We start from the raw sequence: 27,326 nt of genomic DNA, 5'->3' as shown, positions 1-27,326 counted from the left end.
CACAGCACATATAGCAAGATAATTACTAATATCGTCGGCTAAGGACGAGAGGGTAAAAAATATTAAAATACAATTTTGCCAGAGCATTTCGGTTAAACGGCGTTCTACTGTAGCAGTATCTCTTGTAATATTGTAATTATTGCTTGTTGTACTCTTGTTGTTTGTTTGTTTGTTTGTTTGTTTCTTGGTGTTGGGTAATTATGTTAACTTTACTTTATTATTACATTACTGTAAATGACCATTACCACCGGGATATTTCTTATTTGCGGTGTATTTGTTAATAATAAAAATAATATTTATGTTCGTGCTTAGATACCCGCATCGGAGTCACGCTAAGTTGCTTGTCCGCTTTTTGATTACGCCTAAGTTTTCTTTTATTGTACACAACTGTGGTCGCAAGGTAGACACTCCTCATGTTTTTCAACCTCTCTGGTCCTGTTCCCTTCTGTTACATATTGTCCAAGGTACTACCTTCTGCACAGTGCCTGCTGGTGTTTTCCACAATTAATAGTGGTGTTCAGATCCTTTGTCTTTTCATAGGCGATCCGTAGCCTAATCTTGCTCATTTTGTTGACTTGTTTCTTTGCATCTTCTTCGTCTCGCTCCCTACGGCTACGTCGCCTGTGGTCAAGTCGAGCGGGAGACTTGCACACTCGCAGCCCTCAAGAATGCGCACTCTAAGAACACATTAACTGGTGCACGAGTGTGCCGTCTTTATAAAACCATCCTTTGTTACCACATTGAAAATATTTTGTAATAAATGTCGCCTTTGGTCATATGTGTGGAAAGTCCGTGGTTTCGAAAGAATCGACGAAGCATAGTTGAAAAATCTCAATTTCGCACGTCGCACATGGGTGCGGCCCTTATCAAATCAATGATTGCAAGCTCGATATGTTGAGCGGAAGTAGGCATGGCAGATCGTTACGTGTGTCGCTCTGAAAGTGCGCTTCGTGTCCCGACCAAGACTTGCTTTGTCACTTGCAGTATGGAGAGAGGTTTCGTGTACGGCTTCCTGGCCCTGCTCTGTGCTATCGTCTGGGACGTTCACGGTGGATACACCAAGCTGGCGGTAAGATATCTTCGTGCTTATGACCGAGTACCGGACAATATCAAGACTAGGCGGATGTTTATTTATTTATTTATTTATTTATTTATTTATTTATTTATTTATTTATTTATTTATTTATTTATTTATTTATTTTCTTCTTCTTGTCCGTTTCACCCTCTTTGGTGTACGATAGATCTATCAATGGTTAGTGAGTCGTGTTTTCCTGTCCTCCCAGTACTTTTTCATTCTTTCAGATCTTGCCTTCCTCTCTTCTAAAGAAATTCTGTATAGTCGCTTGGGCTTCACCCTGTCCTGAAACCTCATTTTATCTTTGGTTATTTTCTTTGCAGATCCATCTACAAGCATCTATTCTGTAATTTGGAATTCTCGTAGGTCCTTCTCAGTTTCCTTAAACCAGTTGGGCTTGGTTTTCTTATTACGGAAATAGTCGAAGATTCTTTTAGTTAACCTATTTATTTATGTATGTATGTATTTATTTATTTATTTATTTATTTATTTATTTATTTATTTATTTATTTATTTATTTATTTATTTATTTATTTATTTATTTATTTATTTATTTATTTATTTCATGACTTTCTGTACACGGCGGGGCTCAAGTTTTGAAGCCTGCCATTATGCCAAACCATATAATTATACACCTGTATATCCTGAGTGTTATAACTACTTACAGTTCAACGTAAAATGTAATTTAAGTGAAATTGAGATTATCATAAACATAATTTTAAAATTATATAATGAATGTACAGTATTTAGTATTATTAAAACTAAATCTCGAAAAGTTTAAACTATAATGATACCAACCTTACATTTACATTTTATTTATTTATTTATTTAATAATCTAATATTATGCCTTTGCTGGCAAGACCTAGTGTTTACAGTGCACTATGTCTTCCGGTATAGGCTAGAGCAATTTTGTTACTTTCATTGATCTGTCTCTGTGTTATCGTTGGCTTTGGCAATATGAAAATGGCTGAGGTATGAGCGATGCTAGTAATACCATTCCTTATGCAGCCAATCCCTCTTATGAATGGTGTGTAAATGTTGCTGATATGATCGGTTGGTGCACGCATTTCACTGAGCTTAGCAGACTGATATGTAATAACAACTCCTGGATCGGTGAGGAAAGCAACGGGAAACTACCTCACTCCTCATTTCCCTAGTACGCGTTTTCAGTGATGCCTAGGCCATCTATGACAGCTGATGGCAAAGCTGTTGAGGAACCAACCAGCCTTAGGGCTGAGGACTGACCATTCATACAATCTACTATTTTTTTTTTTGAGGGTACTTATTAGAGTAGATAATCTCAATATAGGTAAAATTTCCAGCACATTCTTCTGATAGCTTTAGGTTACTTGTGTCTCTATATTCAGCCGGAATAGAATTCCAAGATTTTATGGTCCCCGGCACGAATGAGTTGTTATACATACTGGTGTGGAGAGCGGCGGTGGACAGCAGGGATCGCATTGATGACCTTGAGGGTGTTCTACAGGAGGGAGAGAGGTACAGTAGTTTAAATCTATTTTGAGATAATCTGGGTTACCTGTTTGGAGTATTTTATGCAGAAGAGAAACAGCATGGTACTTACGACTATCACATAATCTTAAACAGGACAGCTGATGTGGGAAATGAAATGACGTATGGCTATTATTGCCGGGAGTGTCCGAAGACAAGTTCGGCTCGCCAGGTGCAGGTCTTTCCATTTGACGTTCTGTAGGTGACCTGCGCGTCGTGAAGACGACGCATACACCAAGCCCCCGTTCCAGCGAAATTAACCGACCTTGCCGGGAATCGAACCCAGGACCACTGTGACCAAAGACCAGCACGCTAAACATTTAGCCATAACTGGAGATTTGGGAATGGAGTGGAACATTTAGAACGAATCGAATGATATTATCATATCAACGAGTGTGGATAACGTTGAACACCCATCTGTGTTCATATAATGTCTGTTTCCACGAAGTTAGAAACATATTTCGAACAAAATCAATTGAGTCAATCTTTCATCATTAATCTACATTTAGGACTGTCGCCCAAGTGGCAGATTCCCCTAGCAGTTGTTTACGTATTCTTTTCTTAAAACCGGGCGAATTGGACGTGCGGTTAGGGGCGCGGAGCTGTGACCTTCCTTCCGGGAGATAGTGGGTTCGAGCCCCACTGTGGGCAGCCCTGAAGGTGGTTTTCCGCCGTTTCCCATTTTCACACCAGGCAAATGCTGGGGATGTACCTTAATTAAGGTCACAGCTGATTCCTTCCACCCCTAGGCCTTTCCCATCCCATCATCGCCATAAGAACTTCCTGTGTCGGTGTGATGTAAGGGAAGTTGTATATATATATAAATTAATATTTGGCCCAGTTTTTCGTTTTTAACTCCAATGTTTTCTTCATATCTTTCCTATCTCTAAAAGCTCCACTCAAGGTTATTCGTCCACTAATAACCTTCTACGACAGGGCCTCTCAAACGCCCAAAATCTCACGCGTGCAAATTGAGGCGCAGAGTTCCTGTGCACAGTGCATCGGTCCCACTCGGCTCGGCTCGGACCAACGCTTCGTCTCTGGGCTACTCGGCTTAGCTCGGCTCAACTCGGCTCGGATTTGGAGCGCTACGGAGCAAGTGAGGAAGAGGGAGGCAGGCGGAGCGAGCGAGACAGGCGTGGGGAAAGAGAAAGACAGCGCTGTTGCTCCAAATCGAGGAGTGGGTCTGCACTCTGGTCAACCAAGCGAAGTCATCTTTTGCACTCTAAGAGGCCGTGTTCTACGACATCTCTCCAGTGACAGCTTGGAACACTGGAGTAGTGATGGGAATACAAAATAATCGATTATTTCATTTTATTCGATTATATTTCCCATTCGATTATTCATTCTCATGAACGAGGCAATCGAATAACGAATACTTTCCCGCCCGATTATTTTTTCGATTATTCATTCAGAACTTCATTCGTATGAATGAGGCAGTCGAATAGTGAATGCTTTCGAAATAATGGAATGGAAATTGATGTTGGTGAGACAGTTAATTCACTAGTTTAATTTCAATATTTTGAGATACGTTTGCGAAAAAGCGTACTTCTATGTATCTAACACTTTATCTATTCGTTTATTTCGATCGATTATGCATCCGACACACTTAAACCGAAATATTGATTCATGACGCATCCGAATATTCTATGCAATACTGCACCCATCTTGTTGAGCCTGTTGGAAAATTAAATTAATTTTATTCAAAACCAGAGGTGAGGAGCTCATACATTGGATTTAAATTGTATAATTATGGTATATTCATAAGGTTTCTTTAAGAGAACAAGAAATGATATGAATTTATGTTGAAGCCTACGTTTGTTTTCATGACAAAAGTTATCTCTGCAAAGTAAGCCAAGAACATCTGGTGATGTCGTCAGAATGGGAGTAGGGGTACTACGCAGTAACAGTGGAAAGTTCCACTGTGCTGAACAAGGATATTTCGGTGCAAAAGAGATAGAAAACAGACAAGAAGATACTCGAAACTTGATTTGTGATGGACCCGTCCGAATAGTGACAAGCGAATACCTCTCAACCAATCAAAATTCGCCATTCCTATATTTTGAAAGAAGCCGGGCAGAAGAGTCAACTCATCTGCGATCTATACTAATAATTAACAAGGATTCCGTAAGGGCAGAATACTAGAGTTTACCTGAAATATTTACGACCAAGTAATTAAATTAATTAAATAACAAGTAACTAATTACGCACTATGCTGTGAGACAATACCAGGTGTGAGTAGTTGCCACCATAACATACGAATAACAGTACGTGAGAAGAAGTAGTGTAACCCACCCGTCAATGTTATATAAAGTTTTACGAACAATTCTGTAATCACAAATGGTCTGGCATGCATTTTCTATAATTAATCAAGTGGCATGATTAATTAACAGGACATTTATTGCAATTGAGGGAGCTCCTCAAGCCGGGAATTTCCCTTTGTTAAGTGAATATCCCTCCACCGCAACGCAACAAAGTCAGGAGAGAGTGCGATCCTCGCAAATCAGTTCGTAGTCAGAGTTACCGTCGGGAAGACGTGAATTAAAAATCGCTCCGCAAAGTGAACGAGTACAGTACAATAGAGTGCATGTTGACAAGTCTAAAAATAGTTCTAAATCCTAATGTGCGGTATCTAAGACAGTATTGTTTATATTGTATCAGGGAAAGCGATGTAAAAAAATTAAATTTGTGAAACAACAAGTAATAATGTCAACGGGAGATTTTATGTCTTATAATTAGGGCCCGGAGTTTTATGCAGTAACAGGTTAGATTGCAAACTAATTTGGTTACTAGGAAGTGTCGGCCACCCCCTCTTCCATAATGTAGCAAGAGGAACATAAATTGTAGGAGTTCTGATGGGCCGTACCCCTAATGTTTCCGCAAACCCCATAGCATAATCGTTGTGAAGGTAGACTGTACTTGCTACTCACTTCAGTAAGTTTGTATTCTAACCTATGAATGCATAAACATCCGGGCTCTACTTATAATAATCCTTTCATAGTCGCAGTACAGTCTTTGTTACGTTCAGTAGTAGCGACATACATTCCTAGAGGAGAGGAACAATTCTAGTTCATAAGAACACTTTCCTTTTCATATTTGCGGCAAACCAACTGAGGGACGTTTGTTGTAAACATTTACTGTTACTAAGTGGGTCTTTGAAAGACAGTCGGTGTGGTATTTCAAGGACGGATGAAAGGAGCGGAAACTGCAGGAGGCTGCTTGTCGAGACTCAAGGGAAGGCTTGGAACGGTAGAATTTGTATGTGCGTGGAGAGAGCCGATATCCGACACAAATAACTATCACCAATAGGAATAATTCGCGAGACATCATAGGATAGTGAATGCGGATTACAAGCAGATAAATACTCCAACGTAAAATGCGTAATATTACAGTGTAAATACGTGTGTTAAATGTAAATAATCAAGCGTTGCAACCCTGTGTTAGATATACATTTAGTGTAAGCAATGTTGGATACATCAAGAAAAATTGAAAAGTGTAATCTCCTAAAGATGAAGTTATAAATTCACCTATGATGGAGGCCGCATTGACTACGGGCTGGAGTTGCAAAAATGTGAATACATCTCATGATTTTATAGAATCTAAAACATATCTTTGCTGTTATTGTAGTTTCAGTTACGCGAGTCGTTAGTGATAATGTTTAGTTAGTGTGTAATACGGTACGAGAGCGCAGTCAAATTATTTAAGGATCTTGATTTGTATTGTATAGGCATTATTATTAATAGGAGTATGTTGTCAGCTCAGATTATCAGTGTATTTTTCGACGATCATGTAAGATTTAATTTTAGTTTAGTGTGGTGCCGTAAGCACATACTTTATAAATTAATTGAGTGGAGAACTAGTGGATTAATTTCATGATTAATTAGTTTTTCTTTTGAGTAACCAGCGCAGCAAACCGAGCCAGGAATGAGTTATATAAATTCGATATGTTCCAACTAGGAATTTACTGATCTACGGTTATGATGTCATAAACGTTATTGTAGGAATTTTTATACATTTTTAAGGCAAGATCTGAAATAAATAATTGGGATGCTATAACAGTTATAGCCTATAGTAGGAATTATTTTATTGTTATAAAATACGCTGTTGAGTGACAGCATGAGTCATATGTTTAATGAGGTCCCGATTAAGGAATATATTTTAGTAGGTGAAAATCTTCTTATGGAAAAACTGAGGAATTTATATACCAGCCCGAGGGCTGACGGAGAAATAAGGCCAGCGGTGCAGTTGACAATGAGTTGATACCGGCATTGTGAAGCCGAGGGAATAAATGTTGTCGAACAGAAGACATTGTGTTAGTGAACCAGTTGATTGAACTGAGGAATCGTAAGGACCTAGTGATGAAACTGAAGGCCATTAGTGACGCAACATCGGTGTCAGATATAGAGACATGATAAACAATTTTAGATTGCAATAATAATGTTGTATCAGAGTTAGAAATACCCGATTGATTTATTAAGATTGCTAAGGGCATGTTTTTGTTTAGTATGACGTTGCGTTATTATTATTATTATTATTATTATTATTATTATTATTATTATATATAATTTGCTGGGGCCATCAAGGACCACGTTAAGTCTTCTTGCATTTGACACTGAACTTGGCCTTCTTTACAGCCCAAATTTCCCTCATTCTTCCCTCATTCCTCTGCCCAAGGAGCACCGTGTCTTCTCTTCGGTTGCTCGTCTCGGTTTAGCCCGTTCGTCAGTATTCTCTTGCGGAAGAGATCTCTGTTAAAGGCGTCTTCAGCTGAGATATGTAGCATTTGCAGGTCTTCTTTGGTATTTCTAAACCAGGGAATTGTGGTTTTGGGGTGTGAATAAAAAAAGTGAAAGATTTCTTTAGTTAACTTTCTTTCGTCCATTCTTTTCAGATGACCGTAAAATCGTGCCCGTCTTTTTCTGATTGTGTCGGTAATTTTCTCTATTTTGCTGTAGACGTCCTTGTTGGATCTCTTTTGATGGATTCCATTTCTGTACTTTGATCCCAAGATTCCTCTCACAATTTTGCGTTCTCTTTTCTCCATTTCTTGAAGGAGTCCTTTGTTGGCATTTAGAGACAGGGTTTCGGCTGCATATAGAACTACTGGCTTCAGAACTGTTTCATAGTGACGTATCTTGGTGTTTTGGGAAAGGCATTTTTTGTTGTAGATTGTGCGGAATGTTTGGTAGGCTATTTCCAGTTTGTGTACTCGCTCCTGAAGTGCTTCTTTGTCCAGTCCATTTTTCATGATGATCTCACCCAGGTATTTGAATTTGTCTACTCGGATGATGTCCCCGTATTTTGTATGGAGTTTTGGTGGAGCCTCTTTGATGTTAGTCATTACTTCTGTTTTCTCAAACTATATCTGCAAACCAGTTTGTTCGGCAATTTCCTTTAAAATTTCAACTTGAGCTCTAGCGGTTTCTACGTCGTTTGAGAGAACAGCAATATCATCGGCAAATGCTAAGCAGTCTGTTGCGATCCCCTTGGATTTGGTTCCTATTCTCAATGAACTGTAGTTGGTTTCCTGTAATCTCACCCGCCAGATTCTGATGATCTTTTCAAGAACACAGTTGAAGAGTATCGGGGATAGCCCATCACCTTGTCGGACTCCTGTTTTGATGTCAAAGGAATGCGAGAGACATCCGTGGAATTTCACCTTGGATTTTGTATCGGTCAGGGTGGCCAGCAGTTTCAAATCAACTCCAAATTCATTTAAGATGTTTAGCAGGACTTCCCGGTCAATGGAGTCGTACGCTTTCTTAAAGTCCACAAAGACAGACACATACTGCTTGGACCTTAGTGTACAATATCTGATGATCGTTTTGAGATTTTGGATCTGTTCAGCTGTTGAGCGACCTTTTCTGAACTCTACTTGGTATTCACCTATTTAATGTTCGACTTATGCTTCCAAACGCTCCAGGATGGCAAGTGATAGAATTTTGTAAGTCACGGGTAGCAAAGATATTCCTCTGTAGTTGTTGATGTTCTTCATGCTGCCTTTTTTGTGTAATGGATGGATCAAAGCCATTTTCCAATCTTCGGGTAGGGTTTCCTTGTTCCAAATTTCTTCTATTTGCTTTTGCAAGATATCAAGTGATTCCTCTGGGGCATATTTCCATAGTTCTGCTGCTACTGAGTCTTCCCCGGGCGCTTTGTTATTTTTGAGACGGGCAATGTGGCGCTTGGTTTCATCTCTGTCGGGTGGTCTGGAATCTGGGTACCTGAGTAAGGGTTCCTTGGTCTCAATGGCGCTTTGCGGTTTAGAGCAATTAAGTAAATTCTTGAAGTAATCTGCCAGAATGCTGCAATTTTCTTCATTTGACGTCGCCAGTGTGCCGTCCTTTCGCTCAAAGCATAGAGATGGTGGTTTATAGCCAGTGAGTTTGCGTTTGAAGGCTCTGTAGTACTCTCTGCTTTCATTCTTCCTAAAGTTTTGTTCTATCTTTTCAATGAGAGATTTTTCGTATTTATGTTTCTCAGTTCTGAACACCCTAGCTGCTTGGACACGTTGGGTTTTGTAGGTTTCCCAATCATTTTCTGATTTCGTAGAGTAGTACTGTTTCCACGCATTGAGTCTTTCTTGGAGGACTGATTCGCAGGTGCCATTCCACCAGGCATGCTTTTTGCTTCTCTTGATTTCTGCAACGTCTTTGGCGGCCTCAACAAGGAGACTTTTGGCGTTGTTAAAGTCACAGTCATTTGGTCTAGCCTTCTCCTGGAACTCCTCGACCCTTTGCCGAAGTTTATCATTGTCGAAGCGTGTGATCTGTTTGGTTGTCTTCCTTGTGTTTACAGGAATTGGCTTGAATTTGATAAGAGACATATAATGATCTGAGGCCACATTGATGCCTTTATTTACCTTGACATTCATAATCTCAGGGCTGTTTCTTCTGGAAATTGCAACATGGTCAATTTGGAACTCTCTGAGAGCTTGGACGGGAGAACGCCAAGTCATTTGCTTTCTGGGTAGATGGCGAAAGTGGCTCGACATGACCTGCAGGTTGTGATTTTCGCAAATGGACACCAGTCTTTTGCCGTTGGGATTGGTTCTTTTGTGAGCAGGGTAATTACCTATAACTTTCTTGTACTTCTGTTCACGACCTAGTTGGGCATTGAAGTCACCCAAAAGAAGCTTGACATGGTGTTTGGGGATTTTGTTTAATTTTTAATCCAGTAGGTCCCAGAAATTATCAACTTCGTCTGGATCAGACTTGTTCTTATCGTTTGTAGGAGCATGTGCGTTAACTAGGGCGTAGGTTTTATTCGCGCATTTAATTGTGAGTATGGACAATCTGTCATTCACAGGTTCGAAATTTGCAACCGATTTAAGGATCTTGGTTCTAACAGCAAACGCGGTTCCAAGCATCACAGCTCCATTGAGGATTCCTCTTTGCGCTTTGCTCTTGAAAAATAGGTAGCCTTCGGATTCAATTATCTCTTCATCTGGGTACCTTGTTTCCTGTAGGGCCATTATGGATATCTGATTTTCGTGAAGAGCTTTGGTTGCCAGTTTGTGTAAGTGAATTTATGTTGAAAATTGCTAGAAAGGTTTTAGATTTTGGCCTGAGTTTTTGACTCTTCGGGGTACACCGAGACGCTCCGACTCGTCTCTTGCATGATGTCGAGTCTCCTCCAGAATCCGAACGAGACTCGTGCGCCGTGGCGTTCACGACGAGGGATTTATCCGAAGATTTACCCCCTGGGGCATGTTTCTTGAAATGTTGTGCCATCATGCTTTTTGACTTGACTTTGCTTTGGACGGGTACCCATCCTTTTACATCTAGGGTTGTTAGCCCTGGAGGTTGCCTCAAGATGTTTTCTGGCTTCTGGTCATTTACCAGTCTTCGCCGTAACCCTGGCAAGGGACCAGTTTTTTTCACGGTGGTATTTTATTTCCCTACTACCCCCTGGCTCTGCTGGCGGCAGAGCCAGCGAGCTTCCCCAATTCCAATGGTACGCGCCCGATGGAGGTAACCGGTAAATCCCCACACGGGCTATTATTATTATTATTATTATTATTATTATTATTATTATTATTATTATTATTATTATTATTTTTCATCGGTAACATCTACGTTATAGGTTTTACAAGTTGTCATGAAGTAATTTTTTGAGTACAAAATTGAATTTTACATTTTGCCAGGATGAGGAGCCACGATATTTGACATATTCATAGTCGTGGTTAACGGTGATTTTAGTGATTTATCCTGATGAGACACTGAAATCAACCAATATCATCATCATTCAGTTTATGTAACCTGATAAATTTTTTTGGACAGTTTCGTCTGGGAATAACCTGTTTGTATATATTTGTGAATAACTTAGTGATAGGATATCATTATTTTCAGCTATGTGATTTCTTATGTGACTTTAGCTCATAGGCTATTCATTTGACTGTGAGTCCATTTATAAATATTAGTTTATTTTTTTGTGGTTTTCTTAAGTGGGAGAGTTATTATCTCTAGCTTAGTTCATGTAAAAAGTAGGATAGGACTCGCGTACAACACAGTAAGAAATGTTTTAGATTCAACAACAACAACAATAACAACAAAATTTGAATGAGTTACTGAACTAAAATAACTGTGAATTTAATTTACATGAGTAATTGTAACTTTATGTTAATGAACCATAATTTCTTTTTTTTAGGCAGTTCAGTAACTTCTAGTAAATTGCAAAAATATTTCTCTTTATTTGACAGAGTGATGATTGTCTTTCTTTCTATAAAAAATGGTTATGGTAGGTTGCTTAAATAATCTAAATAATTAATGGTAATTATCGAACGATAATGGCTAAATTAGTCTGTGAATGTTCTGAATAATAAAATTAATTATACACATTGGTAACAAATATGTCATCAGTGGCTATATTATTATTGTGGTATCACCATTGTATAGTTTACCTGCTCGTTAGAAGAGTCTGATAAATGATAAGAGTCAAGTTTCTAATCATCTGGAAGCAGCGAATTATGCATTTTAGAAATTAATCGTAACTTCAATTATTTGTAATGTCAACATATCTTTTATAGGGAGATTTAATTATTGATGTGGTTAAGTTTTATTTGATGATTGTAAACGTCTTGGATACATTATTACTTGATAGCCACTGCATTTCATTCAGTTAAATTATTATTATTATTATTATTATTATTATTATTATTATTATTATTATTATTATTATTATTATTATTATTATTATCATCATCATAATATTACCATTGCAAGTGTGTATATTCAGCACAAATATTTATTGAGTTTGGGCAACATATTTGGAAATTAATTTATAACTTCCCACAGTTACAAGGTCATAAACAAATTATTGATTTTGAAGTTCAACTAACAATGTGATATCAACATTTTATTTTGATGATTGATAGTCATGGACACAATAATATTTTTATAGCTACAGCTTTTGATTTTTATTCAAATTCTATTCATTGGTATAGGAGAATTACATTTTTTAAAAATTTTTCTTTTGATTATGATTAATAATTTTTTATACACAATTTTCATGAATCAGTCTGTGTCAAGGTGTTTTATTTCGGTAGTTAGTTGTCCTTGGTTAGGTAATCCCTTATGCATCCACGAGTCGACGACAGGGACTGATCATCAATGAGATGAGTCTCCAGATTTCGGTGAGTATTATTTTAGGAGCAGCCGTGGCAACAGGGAACTTCTAGTGAACACCGAAACAGCTCTCCAAGGGTGCAATACAACTGAATGATATTTTAAACTCATTCGATTATATATTCAATTATTTAAATAATCGGAAGGAGGTTATTCGATTATTCCATCACTACACTGGAGGTTCCTCCACCAGTTTAAGAGAAGCTGTTGTCTAAAGCCATTTCTTTGTTGTCAGGGTCCTTACAACCTCGTGTTCAACCGCTGGGAGATGTGTCCTGAGCAAGGAACAGGCGGATTCTGGTTTACTCCACGAGTTCACAAGAAGAGCAAATCACTTTTTGTGTACAACGGGAACGCGAGTCTGCCTTACGACACGGACAACACCACTGCGGTGAGTGAAATATTCTCCTTCTATCCTGCATTTGAGCATAGGACTTTGTATAGTTGGAACAGGCAACTGACCTCCGGCCGGCAGCAAACAAACCGGTATACGTTTGATCTCCTGGCCCCTCGCTTGCCGAGCAGGCGGTGATTTATCAATCAATCAATCAATCAATCAATCAATCAATCAATCAATCAATCAATCAATCAATCAATCAATCAATCAATCAATCAATCAATCAATCAATCAATCAATCAATCAATCAATCAATCAATCAATCAATCAATCAATCAATCAATCAATCAATCAATCAATCAATCAATCAATCAATCAATCAATCAATCAATCAATCAATCAATCAATCAATCAATCAATCAATCAATCAATCAATCAATCAATCAATCAATCAATCAATCAATCAATCAGAGTGCTCATAGGATCTGATCTGTGTTATTAGACCTGACAGTGTTAAAAGTGATTGGTTAGGTGTGAAAATATACAGGGTCCCTTATACGAGAAATCCAGACCGAACGCACGGTGTTCCTACTCTACGCTAAGGCAGCTGCTTCAGCCGAACTTAGTCGGGCGCAGTCACCCTGCTTTAAGCGTGTATACAATATTATACAAAATGTTACCTTATAAAAGATGCTGGAATTATCGTCCTCATACAGGCATTTTATCTGTTAAACACGTTCTGGCTGACGCGACCGAGTTCTGCCACTGTAAGGTTTCTGATTTCATTCGTAATGTTTTTTTTTTCAGTTCTTCCAATGTGCGAAGATTTGTTCGATACACTTTTTCTTTCAGTTTACCCCACAAGTAATTATCTGTTGTCTCGAAGAATTAGGCCCAATTATTCGTCTTGCACTAACTGGACACCAGACACCAATATTCCTGTCATAATGAGGGACTTCAAAAACATCATTAGGATTTTCTGCACATCAATAGCGAGAGTTATGACTGTTCACACGACCATTAAGATGAGGCCAGGCCTCATCCGAAAACGACACAGGTTGTGAGTCGGTAAGGTAAGGGTGTATTCTGCCCAAAGGCAGGTCCGAACCTCCGCAGAGGTGTGTCTGAGCCGGAGTTTACGTATGGTAGGGTGGCCAGTTCGTTTGCGCTCCTCCATTCCCTTACCCCCACCAACTTGCGTGTGGCAACCATCCAAATCTTGACCACGCCCAATGTTGCTTAACTTCGGAGATCTCGCGGGATCCGGTGTTTCAACACGGCTACGGCCGTTGGCAGTTGTGGGTCGAATATACAATTATTCAATAATGCAAGATACCAATCACAATATCTCACCCTTGTGGCTGGATCAGCAGATTTTAAACAATGTTATAACTAGAGTCCGGATTATTAGGTGCTGATAGGTTAGAATAAAAACTTACTTAAACCAGTAACAAGTATATCCTACACTGTACAACGGTTATGCTATGAGATTTGCATAGATATTAGGGGTACAGCTTATAGAACGCCTTGAATTTATGCTACTCTTCCTACATTATTGTACAACGGGTTGCATGACACTTTCTACAAACCAAATTACTTTGCATTCTAACCTATTACCACCTACAAATCCGAGGTATAGTTATAACTGTTCGTGTGCGCGCTTTTTTTTATTGAGCACTCAGCTAGGAGTTTCACATTTAATTACAATGTATTTATTTACAATTACGTGAATCTGTGCTCGTGAAGGTGGCACATCACCACGAAATTGCTGAACAAATGCATCGCGTACACTTGTCGAGCCTTAAAATAACTTTTACATACGATTACAACTGTCTCACCATGTCAACAGCTGAGATTCAGACTGGCGACTACTAGGTCCAACTCGTGGACGCTCCTTGCAAGGTCAAGAACTGTGTGCGCGCCTCCCGTACAGCTGCTTAGGTCTCGGAGAGTATAAACGCCGCTCGACGGTCTGGCTTTATATGAGAGACTGTTCACGTTCGATATTTGTGTATTTCTTTTCTTTCTTTTTTTTCCGGCCACTCTGTATACTTTGGTTTCCTCATGAGATGTACTGTTTCTTTAATCAACAGTATCCTGATTCTAAGCGTGATTTCTTACAGATTAACGTGACAGTAGCGAAATGGGGAGGCGGTGGTTGGGGCATGAATGCCTACAATTATTATGGAAGAAATATATGTGAAACTTTCAAGCAAATGGCACGGGAGTGTTTCGACCGTTTTACTGCAGCTGCTTCCGCACCTTCTGAATGTCCATTTAAAAAGGTAACGTATCCACAAAGTTGCACACGAGATGCTGTCATTTGGTACAATTACTTTTATTTACATGTATTTACAAATTTAACACACACATAATCTTGATCACTGCTATCACAACAAAACACTCACATCACGAAGCCGTCACTTTGACAAAAGTCAATCGCTGCACAGGGAGAATACAACCTCGGAACCACAAATAAAACAAGTGACTGCTTAAATGCATGTCCACGCGTGGTCACGAGCATAACCTTGCTACACAATAACTCTCTTCCAACAACTCACTTAACAGTATTTTACTTCACCGCCAAGATCGTCTCCTTATATACACCTAGGTATCCTGGCCAGGCTTCCAGAAAGATACATTACAAGCAATACCTTCTCGAAAACTCGAGAGTGCATATGAGATAGACTTCCTAACTGTCTGACTAACTTTTGAAACATATAAATCTGCATTTAACTTGAAAAATATGAATATCTACATTTAAAATTGAAATTATGAAAATTAACATTCATTAAATAAAATACACACTCGTCGAACCTTGTACTCACACTTACTTGTTACCTGCTTACTTACACATACGTTATTTGAAGGGCGCCAGCTGCCACTCAGTGCAGCAATAATAGAATGAGACTCTTGACTATCTCTAGGGTGTGGGGTAATAAGCTTACTTTTGACAACATACCATATAAGTTCTGGGAAAAGGAGATTGGCTTTCGGTTTCCCCATTAATTTTGAGGTTAAGATATTTTACTGTCATTGAAATAAAACTATGAATTCGTTTGATAGAACAATATATATTCTTTAAATAATATATCAAAAAATAGTGAGTCTTGTTGCGATACAACAGATGAGAATATGAAATTATGACATTGCAACTGAAAGAAACTAGGCATGAATTTGAATTCTTCTTGACCGGACATTTAACAATTTATACGAAATATTTCTCTCACTGATTCACTTGACTGTACCTTCAACACTTTTAGTGTAATTACGACGTATTCCTTTGATCTGGTGTTTACTGTAGATGTGTCACGCCTAACTTGGTGGTACATCCTTGTGACTGCTTCTTCTCCATATCATCTGACTTCTTTGTAAGTCAATATGGTATTACCTCATAGTAGGTGGTATCCGTCTCTGACTCCATGGTAAGCCCTTGCGTCCGTGTCTTCAACTAAGTAACCGACCAACCTTGGCCTCACTCTCTCAATGACTAATAATTAATGGCTCACTGAATCTTCTCCATCTCTCGTTCACACCCGTTGACTGACCGACTGAGGTCTCTTCATCTAGTAGACTTCTTCACTGTTCAGCTTCCGTTTAAATAATGACTGACGCTACAATATGCATCCACCTTTTATAGACGTTGGTTGACACAGCTACGTAATCTCCAGAAATAACAATGACATACTCTCACAACGCCACAAACTGTTGCATGTAATGGTGAAATGCCCTCCGGCTCGCTGGGTTTCTCAAAGAAAGTGAGCTCAGTGCTAACTGAATACGATGACGTAGCCATGACGTGGCGATGACTTGGCAGAATCGCCAGTAGTATAGGAATATAACGACGTCACATCCACATCTAATACATCGAAACTCTCACTGTACAGGTATTTAATGTTAATCTACATATACGTATATATGCATACACTCAATTACAAATACGCAAGCGACAAGCATTGTGTAAGGGAATTGAATAATAATTATAACAAAATAATAGTAATCTCACAGATAAAATAATAATACAGACATAATAATAATAATAATAATAATAATAATAATAATAATAATAATAATAATAATAATAATAATAATAATAATAATAATAATACAGATATCATCTTGTAACGGGATTTGAACCGTTACAATTCGCCTCCCTCATAAATAAATCGAAGAACAAAGAATCGATTGATTTATGAACAAAATTTTATATATATAACACTGACACAGATAAACACTTTAAATGAGTATACAACAATAATTTTCTTTTTCAACATCCATACATTTTATAAAATATCACAAATATGAGAATTTTTCTCGCACATTGCCATCGTAGATAACTGTTCAGTGTCCCATTCTCTTTTTCTCTCATACAAATCACAAGAGTACAGCACTCAATTTAACACATACAAATAATTTTAAATGATTACACTACATTCTTCTTTGTTTTTTTAACATATCAAAACTTTTTGTGAAATATCACTTTTATGAGAACTTTTCTCGCAGATTGTTATCGCAGTTAACTGTCCAATGTCCTGTTCTCCGCTTTTGTCACACAGAACATGACAATGTAGCACTTATTCTTCCAATACACCAACACGACACTTGGTTCACACGTAAATTCATATATGTTAATTTTATTTTGCCAGTTTCTCACAAAATTAATCATATTATTACCTCAACAAATCTCACGTGAATACTTCTTTACATATATAATACTATAAATACCGACAATCTTCCCTTCCTGAATTTATAAGAATATGCACACTTCCCCATACGGTTCACAATAGTGAAATACCCCTGATACAAAAAAAAAACTTAAACATATTTCCCGCTTCTGCAGATGATGAAATGGAACTCTGAGTAGCACTCTGTCACTCAAACTGAATCAATTTTGCCCTTGTAAACTTACATATCTCAACAAATCACATCCTCCTAGGCAACAACAATAAAAGAAACAATACTATGGCTACAAGATGGTTCAATTATTCCGTAATCCAGCATAATGTTTATTTGTTCTTAGACGTCACTAGCATTTATAAGTTGAATGGGGTACTTACCTCCCACAAATGATGAATGGTCATGTACTACAAATTTATGTTCATATACGTGTTCTTCCTCACTTACCACTAAATACGTCTCGATGCTTACCTATCATCGAACACAATTACTTCTCCTGTAATTCACTCAAATTACCTAACGTCACTGCCTCATATCGACTGTCCCTCGGATACTGGTCGTTATAGACACGTAACAACCCTTAACATTTCCTCTCACTAGGAACAACTTCACTTACCTCTCACCTATCTTTAAAGAACACACGTTACCAACACACTTACCTCAGACCATCATAATTAACACGTACTTCTTTGCTAGTTTTATCCCAGAACAAACACACACTACCTAAATTAAAGTCTACTCTACTTCCATGATTTGCAACCAAGTCAGCCCCTAAAATAACTGAATACACACGATTTGGTACAACAAGGCATTGTTGAAAGTTACATTCATTTCCAATCGTAATTGGTACCGCTATCATTTTATTTACTCTCTGTGACTTACCCAACGGCTGTTATAAGATCTAATAGTACCTTTGCTTATATTCTTCATATCACAATTTCTATCATCGACTACCTCACTACTTACATCATATTCTCGGCATTACAAGTATTTACATCACTTAACAGAACACTTCTTACGTCTAACTTACTAATACCATTAATTACTTCATTATCTGCGATTACGGCATTACTTAAATATCTCACTTAACACTACTTAGGTCACAATCACACTGTACTCTTAAATCTACTTTCACTACATAATTACTTATACTACATACCTGTTCATCTACTACCTTCAGCCTGTCCACTTAACTTACCCAATTTCCTGTGAATCTGAAATACTCTGGCTCGATAACGACACCTCGATAACATTCATATTAAGACTATCATAGTCTCTCTGATAACTCAAATCCGTACGCCTCCCATCTTCCGATTCTCTCTGGTTACTCCTCTGACCCTCTCTCTCATAACACAAATCCATACGCCTCCCATCTTCCGATTCTCTCTGATTACTCCTCTGATCCTCTCTCTCATAACTCAAATACATACGCCTCCCATCTTCCGATTCTCTCTGGTTACTCTTCTGACCCCTATCACCATCGACATAACTCTTAATCCTCTGCGGATCATGATCATTACCTCTCCTCTGATACACGGCTAACATTTCCCCCCTCTCTCTACTATACTACTATCCCCAGCCATCATGCGCTCTCTCTTTCTCTCTCTCACGCGCCCTTGCACACATTCCTCCCAAAGCCTATCAATGAACACTTTAAACTCTCCTAAATTAGACATATTATTCCAGTATACTCGAAACCATATTTTACTTTCACCGATAAAAACATTCGACAAGATTTTCAGCACGTATTCCCTTTCAATAACATGATTCCTCAACTTACTTGCAAATCTTTTCTCAACTACTTTTACAAATTCTATCGAATTAAACTGTTTTCCAGAAAACTTGGTTAAATCACGATCCCTACTGAACAAACCACTCGCTACTATCACCTCACCCGCCGACTCACTTGCAAATTCAAATTCCTGCCGTATCACTCCCTGGCAGTTCACAACTTCTTCTTCTTCTTATTCTTCTTCCGCTTCTCTCTCAGCATTCTCTTCCACTATTCTCACATCTTCCTGCAATTCTTCCTCTCTCTCTTTCCCCTGCTGTAATAGCGTTTCCCGTTCGTTACGTAGTTCCGTGACCTCCACAAGTTTGCTTTAAATCTGCTCGATTCTACTAACCTGTTCCCCCGCATCTTCCCCAACTGTATTGCAAATCTTGTCCAATCTTTCCTCGACTACCTCATGAATTTCTTCCCGATTACTAGAAATTTTATTACTTAATTCTACGATATTCTCTGTACATATTTCTTTGACTTGCTCGGTCTGAATATGAATATAGCTCTGATCCAACTCCATTTCTCCTCTAAGGTCAATACACTCTTTATTTAACTTATTTTCTAACTTAGATATTGATCATTGATTATTAAAATTTTCGTTACATCTACCAATCATTTCTCCCATCTTTTTATTATTATTTTCACTACTAGTATCAATCTTTTCTTTCATTTTGCTACAACTACCAATAACTTCTTCCATCTGTTTATTATTATTTTCATTACTACCAATTAATTCTTTCATCTCTTTCTTATTATTTTCACTACTACTACCAATCATTTGTTCAGTTTTATCACTTATCTCTTTCTTACTATTTTCGTTCCTAATATCCAGCATTTCACACAACTCGTTTATTTTGGCCAACATCAAAATAAGAAATTGTCGTTCCCTACCCCCTGGGACTTCGTTTTGAGTTTCAACGTGCTTCTCAATTTCTGCATTTTCCTGAATTACCTCAGAAGCTTCCATCGTATTCACCTGTTCCCTACTCTGAATTTCACCTTGGATGTCCGCAGAAGCAATGACCTCGTCGTCACATGACTTGTTATTGTCTTCCTTGTCAATCATTGGTTCACTAGTGATAGTACGCGATCTCAAATTAATTTCCCTCTTCAAATCCCTTGACATATCCCAAAATACAAATATATATAAAAAATTACACTCCTGACATTTACCGGTAATAATTTCCGTTGGCTTAAATGCGCATACTCTTCCAAAAATGAACTTATGATATGCTGTCATTCAGAACAAATTCTGAATTTATTCGAGCACCACGTTGTGTCGACACATTGAGATAGACTTCCTAACTGTCTGACTAACTTTTGAAACATATAAATCTGCATTTAACTTGAAAAATCTGAATATCTGCATTTAAAGTGGAAATTATGAAAATTAACATTCATTAAATAAAATACACACTCGTCGAACCTTGTACTCACACTTACTTGTTACCTGCTTACTTACACATACGTTATTTGAAGGGCGCCAGCTGTCACTCAGTGCAGCAATAATAGAATGAGACTCTTGACTATCTCTAGGGTGTGGGGTAATAAGCTTACTTTTGACAACATACCATATAAGTTCTGGGAAAAGGAGATTGGCTTTCGGTTTCCCCATTAATTTTGAGGTTAAGATATTTTACTGTCATTGAAATAAAACTATGAATTCGTTTGATAGAACAATATATATTCTTTAAATAATATATCAAAAAATAGTGAGTCTTGTTGCGATACAACAGATGAGAATATGAAATTATGACATTGCAACTGAAAGAAACTAGGCATGAATTTGAATTCTTCTTGACCGGACATTTAACAATTTATACGAAATATTTCTCTCACTGATTCACTTGACTGTACCTTCAACACTTTTAGTGTAATTACGACGTATTCCTTTGATCTGGTGTTTACTGTAGATGTGTCACGCCTAACTTGGTGGTACATCCTTGTGACTGCTTCTTCTCCATATCATCTGACTTCTTTGTAAGTCAATATGGTATTACCTCATAGTAGGTGGTATCCGTCTCTGACTCCATGGTAAGCCCTTGCGTCCGTGTCTTCAACTAAGTAACCGACCAACCTTGGCCTCACTCTCTCAATGACCAATAATTAATGGCTCACTGAATCTTCTCCATCTCTCGTTCACACCCGTTGACTGACCGACTGAGGTCTCTTCATCTAGTAGACTTCTTCACTGTTCAGCTTCCGTTTAAATAATGACTGACGCTACAATATGCATCCACCTTTTATAGACGTTGGTTGACACAGCTACGTAATCTCCAGAAATAACAATGACATACTCTCACAACGCCACAAACTGTTGCATGTAATGGTGAAATGCCCTCCGGCTCGCTGGGTTTCTCAAAGAAAGTGAGCTCAGTGCTAACTGAATACGATGACGTAGCCATGACGTGGCGATGACTTGGCAGAATCGCCAATAGTATAGCAATATAACGACGTCACATCCACATCTGATACATCGAAACTCTCACTGTACAGGTATTTAATGTTAATCTACATATACGTATATATGCATACACTCAATTACAAATACGCAAGCGACAAGCATTGTGTAAGGGAATTTAATAATAATTATAACAAAATAATAGTAATCTCACAGATAAAATAATAATAATACAGACATAATAATAATAATAATAATAATAATAATAATAATAATAATAATAATAATAATGAAAATTCAGATATCATCTTGTAACGGGATTTGAACCGTTACACATAATACATTATAATTTTTGGAATATTCTCAATCGTTCTCGTGCCTATTACCATTCTGGACGTTACAGTGTGTTTCACAATTATGGATAACCATATATATACAGGTAAGAATAAATTATAATATTAATTTACATGTATTTACATTAACTGAACTGATATGAATATTTATATATAGCACATGTTTCATGACATAACCTCACAAACAGCCCAATCATATCGTACGTACATACGATGCAATAATAATGGATGCAACCCTTCATAGCCATACATACATGTAATACTAATAATAACCATAATTATAAAATAATAATTATCCGAGCTCGATAGCCGCGTTAGTCACCCATAGGTGAGAGAATATCGTTTTCAAGTTATACCTTTTAATCGCACTTGCATCAAAGGTAAGTTCAATAACGTCTGTATAGTCTCATAGAGATAGTTAGATAGTAAATATATAGATTAGATAGATAAATTACATAAATCCGATAGATAGGTTGATAGATAGACAGATAGACAATTAGATACATAGAGAAACAGATCGATAGATAGATGGATGGATAGATAGAAAGATAAATTTATTAGATAGATAGATAGACTTTTTGCTAGTTGCTTTACGTCGCACCGACACAGATAGGTCTTATGGCGACGATGGGACAGTAAAGCGCTAGGACTGAGAAGGAAGCGGCCGTGGGCTTAATTAAGGTACAGCCACATCATTTTCCTGGTGTGAAAATGGGAAACCATGGGAATCCATCTTCAGGGCTGCTGACAGTGGGGTTCGAACCCACCATCTCCCGGATGCAAGCCCACAAACGTGCGCCACTAACCGCACGGTCAACTATCCCGGTGATAAATAAATACATAAATAAATAAATAAATTAGATAGATAGATAGATAGATAGATAGATAGATAGATAGATAGATAGATAGATAGATAGATAGATAGATAGGTAGATAGATAGATAGATAGATAGATAGATAGATAGATAGATAGAGAGATAGATAGATAGATAGATAGATAAATAGGTAGATAGATAGATAGATATGGGGAATTCCATGTAATTTGAGGGGCTGCCTGGCCGAGGCGGTAAAGGCGTGCTCGGTTCACCCGGAAGGACGCGGCCTCGAAGCACCGTCGGGAAGTCGTAAAATTTAAGAAACGAGATTTCCACTTCCGAAGGTGCATTTGGCCCTGAGGTTCACTCAACCTACACAAAAAATGAGTACTAGGTTAATTCCTGGGGGCAAAGGCTGCCGGGCGTAGAGCTAACCACTCTACCTCATCACGTGTCAAGGTTACGGATAGTGGAATCCTTTACTTTCCACCCCTCCAACGGCCTTCATGGCCTGTACGGAGATGACTTCGATCGGGTAGTTTGGACCACTTATCTTTAAACGTCCATAACTCTATTGACCTGAATGAAAATTTCTCAAATTGTATACACGATCAGTGGCAGAGTGTCGGCCTCCGGATCCCAAGATAGCGGGTTCAAACCCGGCAGAGGTAGTCGGATTTTTGAAGGGCGGAAAAAAGTCTATTCGGCACTCCATGTCGTACGATGTCGGCATGTAAAAGATCTCTGGTGACACAATTGGGGTTTATCCGACAAAATTCATTAAATCTCAGCCATAGACGCCCAAGAGAGTTTCGGTTTACTCGGTCTGCCATCTAGTGGGCCTAGAGTAAAACGGAACGTCGAAATTGACGAGCAGACAGCCAGATGGCGTCAAATTGAAATGTCTGCACACGGTAGCTGAGGCCATACGATTATTATTATTATTATTATTATTATTATTATTATTATTATTATTATTATTATTATTATTATTATTTATTAGTACGATGTATCAAATGATGTGGTGAAAATAAATGTTAATATTATCTTTAGGATTTTTTAAAAATTAAATAGAGCCCGGAATTATATGCATTAATAGGTTAGAATGCAAAATTACTGAAGCGAGTAGCAAGCATAGTCTACCTTCACAACGCTTATGCTATGCGGTTTGCATAGACATTAGGGGTTTAGCCCATCAGAATCCCTATTTTATGTTACTCTTGCTACATTATGGAAGAGCGGTTGGCCGACACTTCCTACTAACTAAATTAGTTTTTAATCTAACATGTTACTGCATAAAAACCGGGCTTTTAAATTTAATATTCATTCCAAAATTTGTTGTCTTGTACAGTAGTAAGTTGAACCGGACTAGATGATCGTCTAATTTGGATTGGTAGACATAAACGCATATAAGTTATTTAATGTATTTATTATGGAAATGCTAAGCAACACTGTAAACTGTGGTCTTAACTTTTCACACGTAGGACAATGATAAAACAATTCATCCTGAATTTTGGCGCAGTTTCCTTGAGCCCTCTTTCTTGCTACTATTACACTGAATCCAATCCTGATCATAATACTTGTCACATGCATTGCCGTCAGATAGCTCCTCAATCGTAATCACGTAGGCTGAGTGGACCTCGAACCAGTCCTCAGATCCAAGTAAAAATCACTGACCTGGCTCGGAATCGACCACGAGACCTCCGGTTAAGAGGCAAGCACGCTACCCCTACGCCGCGGAGGCGGCCTCAATTTATAAAACAATTTCTTATAGAATCACCAGAAAAACTACGAAGAAACGTGATTATTACAATTGTTTCTATAGCGTAATTTTCAAGATATTCACATCGATAGTTGTTGCACGATCAGGGACAAACAGACAAACTACAACAGAAAATAAATCAAGAACACTTACCATAACAGTCCCAAAGGAAGTCGCTGCAAGGGGTAGCAAACTAGGCCTAGAGGTCAGGCGGATAGTAAAATTTAAATCCGTTGTACTAACTAAAATAATGACACGATTCAAGAAAACACGAAGTTTAATTAAATAGAAGGGACTTTATAACTAGTTTCAGATAATATTAACTCCCAAATAAAATTAAACAATTAATTCAAATTATAGTGAGCCATTAAATATTTAAGCTTTTGCTAAATGAAAACAACATCAATCCTTTTAACATTTCGGTACCCCTAAACTGACCATCAAATACAATGAAACGTAAACCCCTTTTATAATTCGGTATACAACCAATTAATCACATGTATTATAATAATCTTTTAATGACCTTGAAAAATCTTGACTTCAGTACCAGAGTAGAAAACAGTTTCTTTATGGCTATCTCTAGTTAACTTGAAGCGGTGAGACAGAAACGAAGCAACAAGTTCCAAAGGGACAAACAGACAAACTACAACAGAAAAGAAATCAAAAGGATCCAAAAGGAACAATCATCAGAATTGCAAACAATTCAGAATTAGTAAATCAAGAGACCCACATGTCAGTTAACACTCCCGAACATAAATATCTTTAAACATCGAGTGAATTAAGGTACGGGACAACACAGATTTGGTAAACATGAATCAGAACCAACATCCATTTCCGAGACCAACCACATCATCTCAATAGTCGAACGTCAAATATCAAACAATAACAGAGCACACGCCCACATAATGTTTATAAAATACAACCATGGCAACGAGATCATGTTACCCAGGAAAGAAAAATGGCTTCCCCAAAACAAGCCGAGTTAGTCAAAAGAAACACTTTTCAACTCATTAAATTACATTCCAGCTCGGTGGTATTTAGGTAGATTAAAACAATTATTCAGGAACCAATAAGTTAAACCACCATTGACTTACACAACAGGATAGGCATTCTTTGATACCACAGTAAACGAGTTATACTTGTCTTTACGATCTCGTACAATATATAACATTTAACATATAATTTACAATGTTTAAGCAATTTTGAAAATGTCATCAGACCAAAATTATTCGTCTAACAAATTACATCGAAAAACCCCAAATACACTGGTAATAAGTCCATAAGATTATAGTGACCTGGAACACAATTTCATTTGTGCCTAAACGCGATTTCTTTATTATCGAAGACGCATATATTCCGAACAACCTTGCCAAAGTACAATTTTAGGTTAGTACTCATCGCTTGATTTCAGCTCGGGGACCAAGAATAACAGACAATGGTACTTACAGTCTTGCAAGAAGAAAAATTAAGGTAATAATTCAAAATATGTTTGGCCTATCGTCGGACGGCGATTAAATTAACCAGGATCGTACTCCATCACCATTTTTAAAATTTGTTTTCTTCAATTCAATTAAGCGTCCACCAGCAACAGCAAAGATTTATGTTTACTCCACAACGACCCCAGACTAACAGCTGAGAGTCAAGTAACTGTCGTTGTGCGCACAAATTGACAAATGACGAGACAAAGTACCGTGCATGCGGCCAGGTGGCACCACCGTACAGAGAGGCGAGCTTCAGGAGTCCAGCGCTCCCGGCATCCGTGCGAACTATCTTGAAGTGACAGGATAACGTTATGAATTTAATAAAAGCCAACAGATGAATAAGACCCAATCATGGATGATAATGCGCCTTGATACAGTTTCCAAATATGCTAGATTGCCAAAGACGTACAATTACTCCAACACACGTCATAGTTTCAATGGCCCACATTACACAACCTCGGGCAGTCCAAAATTACACGACATAGCAAACAATTAATCAAAAACAAAATAATATCCAAAGTATTTAAAATTTGTGAATGAAACTATGTTGAAACTTACCTGGATATTTTATCAGTACTAATAATATATAATATTACTTGCTTTACGTTCCACTAACTACTTTTTAATGTCTTCGGAGACGCCGAGGTGCCGGAATTTAGTCCCGCAGGAGTTATTTTACGTGCCAGTAAATTTACCAACACGGGGCTGTCGTATTTGAGCACCTTCAAATACCACCGGACTGAGCCAGAATCGAACCTGCCGAGTTGGGATTAGAAGGCCAGCGCCTTAACCGTCTGAACCACTCAGCCCGGCTTTTATCAGTACTTGTAAATGCTAAACACCCTCTTGGCTGGAATAACTACTTCACAGTACACTTAATTGTCACCATATAAGCTTACAAGTAATGTGAGTAGTAAGATTGTTTTCCTCTTCCCCCTTCAACCTCAAGTCCGTTAGCACAACAACTTCCAGGAAGAAAGCTAGCCTCAGCTGTCTTGCTGATGTCTCAGAAAGGAGCTTACCAAACTTGCAAGTACAGAAAAATGTTTTGGGTCCAAATTTTTCACGCAGGTCCAAATTACAAGGACTTACCCTACCGTATCTGTTTAACAGTTAGATTTCTTTTGTGACTGGTGTGGTTTGTTTCTAGGGTACCTATCAATTCAAGGATTTTGAGCTGAGAGCTGACAAAATAGATAGACTGCCGGAACTTCCGTATGGAAAATACCGGGGCGACATTCAGCTTCTTAAGAATAACAAGATGTTTGGCTGTATACGGATCTTCGGAGAAGTTGAAGAGAAGGTGCCCGAAAAAGGAGGACATCGTTTTCGAGGATAATATGAGGTGGAGGAGGGACGTGTTGATATAAAGTGGGTGGCTTAAATTTTAAAATTACCTTTAATTCACGTCTATATTGTTAAAACATGTTTGTTTAAAGTGTGAAGATCGAACGCTTGGATATGTTAACTGCATATGTAGTTACAGTCCCAAAAAGAGTTTGCCTG

At 38.0% G+C, this 27,326-nt stretch overlaps 1 protein-coding gene across 1 annotated transcript; it reads left to right on the top strand.

The window, feature by feature from the left end:
* Positions 1-910: 910 nt before the first annotated feature.
* On the top strand, positions 911-27,326 carry LOC137502717 (uncharacterized). The gene is made up of 4 exons (XM_068229716.1): positions 911-1,069; positions 12,447-12,602; positions 14,672-14,833; positions 26,971-27,326. Exons 1-4 carry the CDS (start codon positions 911-913, stop codon positions 27,157-27,159), a joined length of 666 nt encoding a protein of 221 aa, XP_068085817.1. The 3' UTR covers positions 27,160-27,326.

This window comes from Anabrus simplex, chromosome 11, assembly GCF_040414725.1.
Source record: "Anabrus simplex isolate iqAnaSimp1 chromosome 11, ASM4041472v1, whole genome shotgun sequence".
Lineage (NCBI taxonomy): Eukaryota > Metazoa > Arthropoda > Insecta > Orthoptera > Tettigoniidae > Anabrus > Anabrus simplex.
The sequence above is the reverse complement of the archived record's forward strand: the minus strand, read 5'-3'. Positions and strand labels throughout refer to the sequence as shown.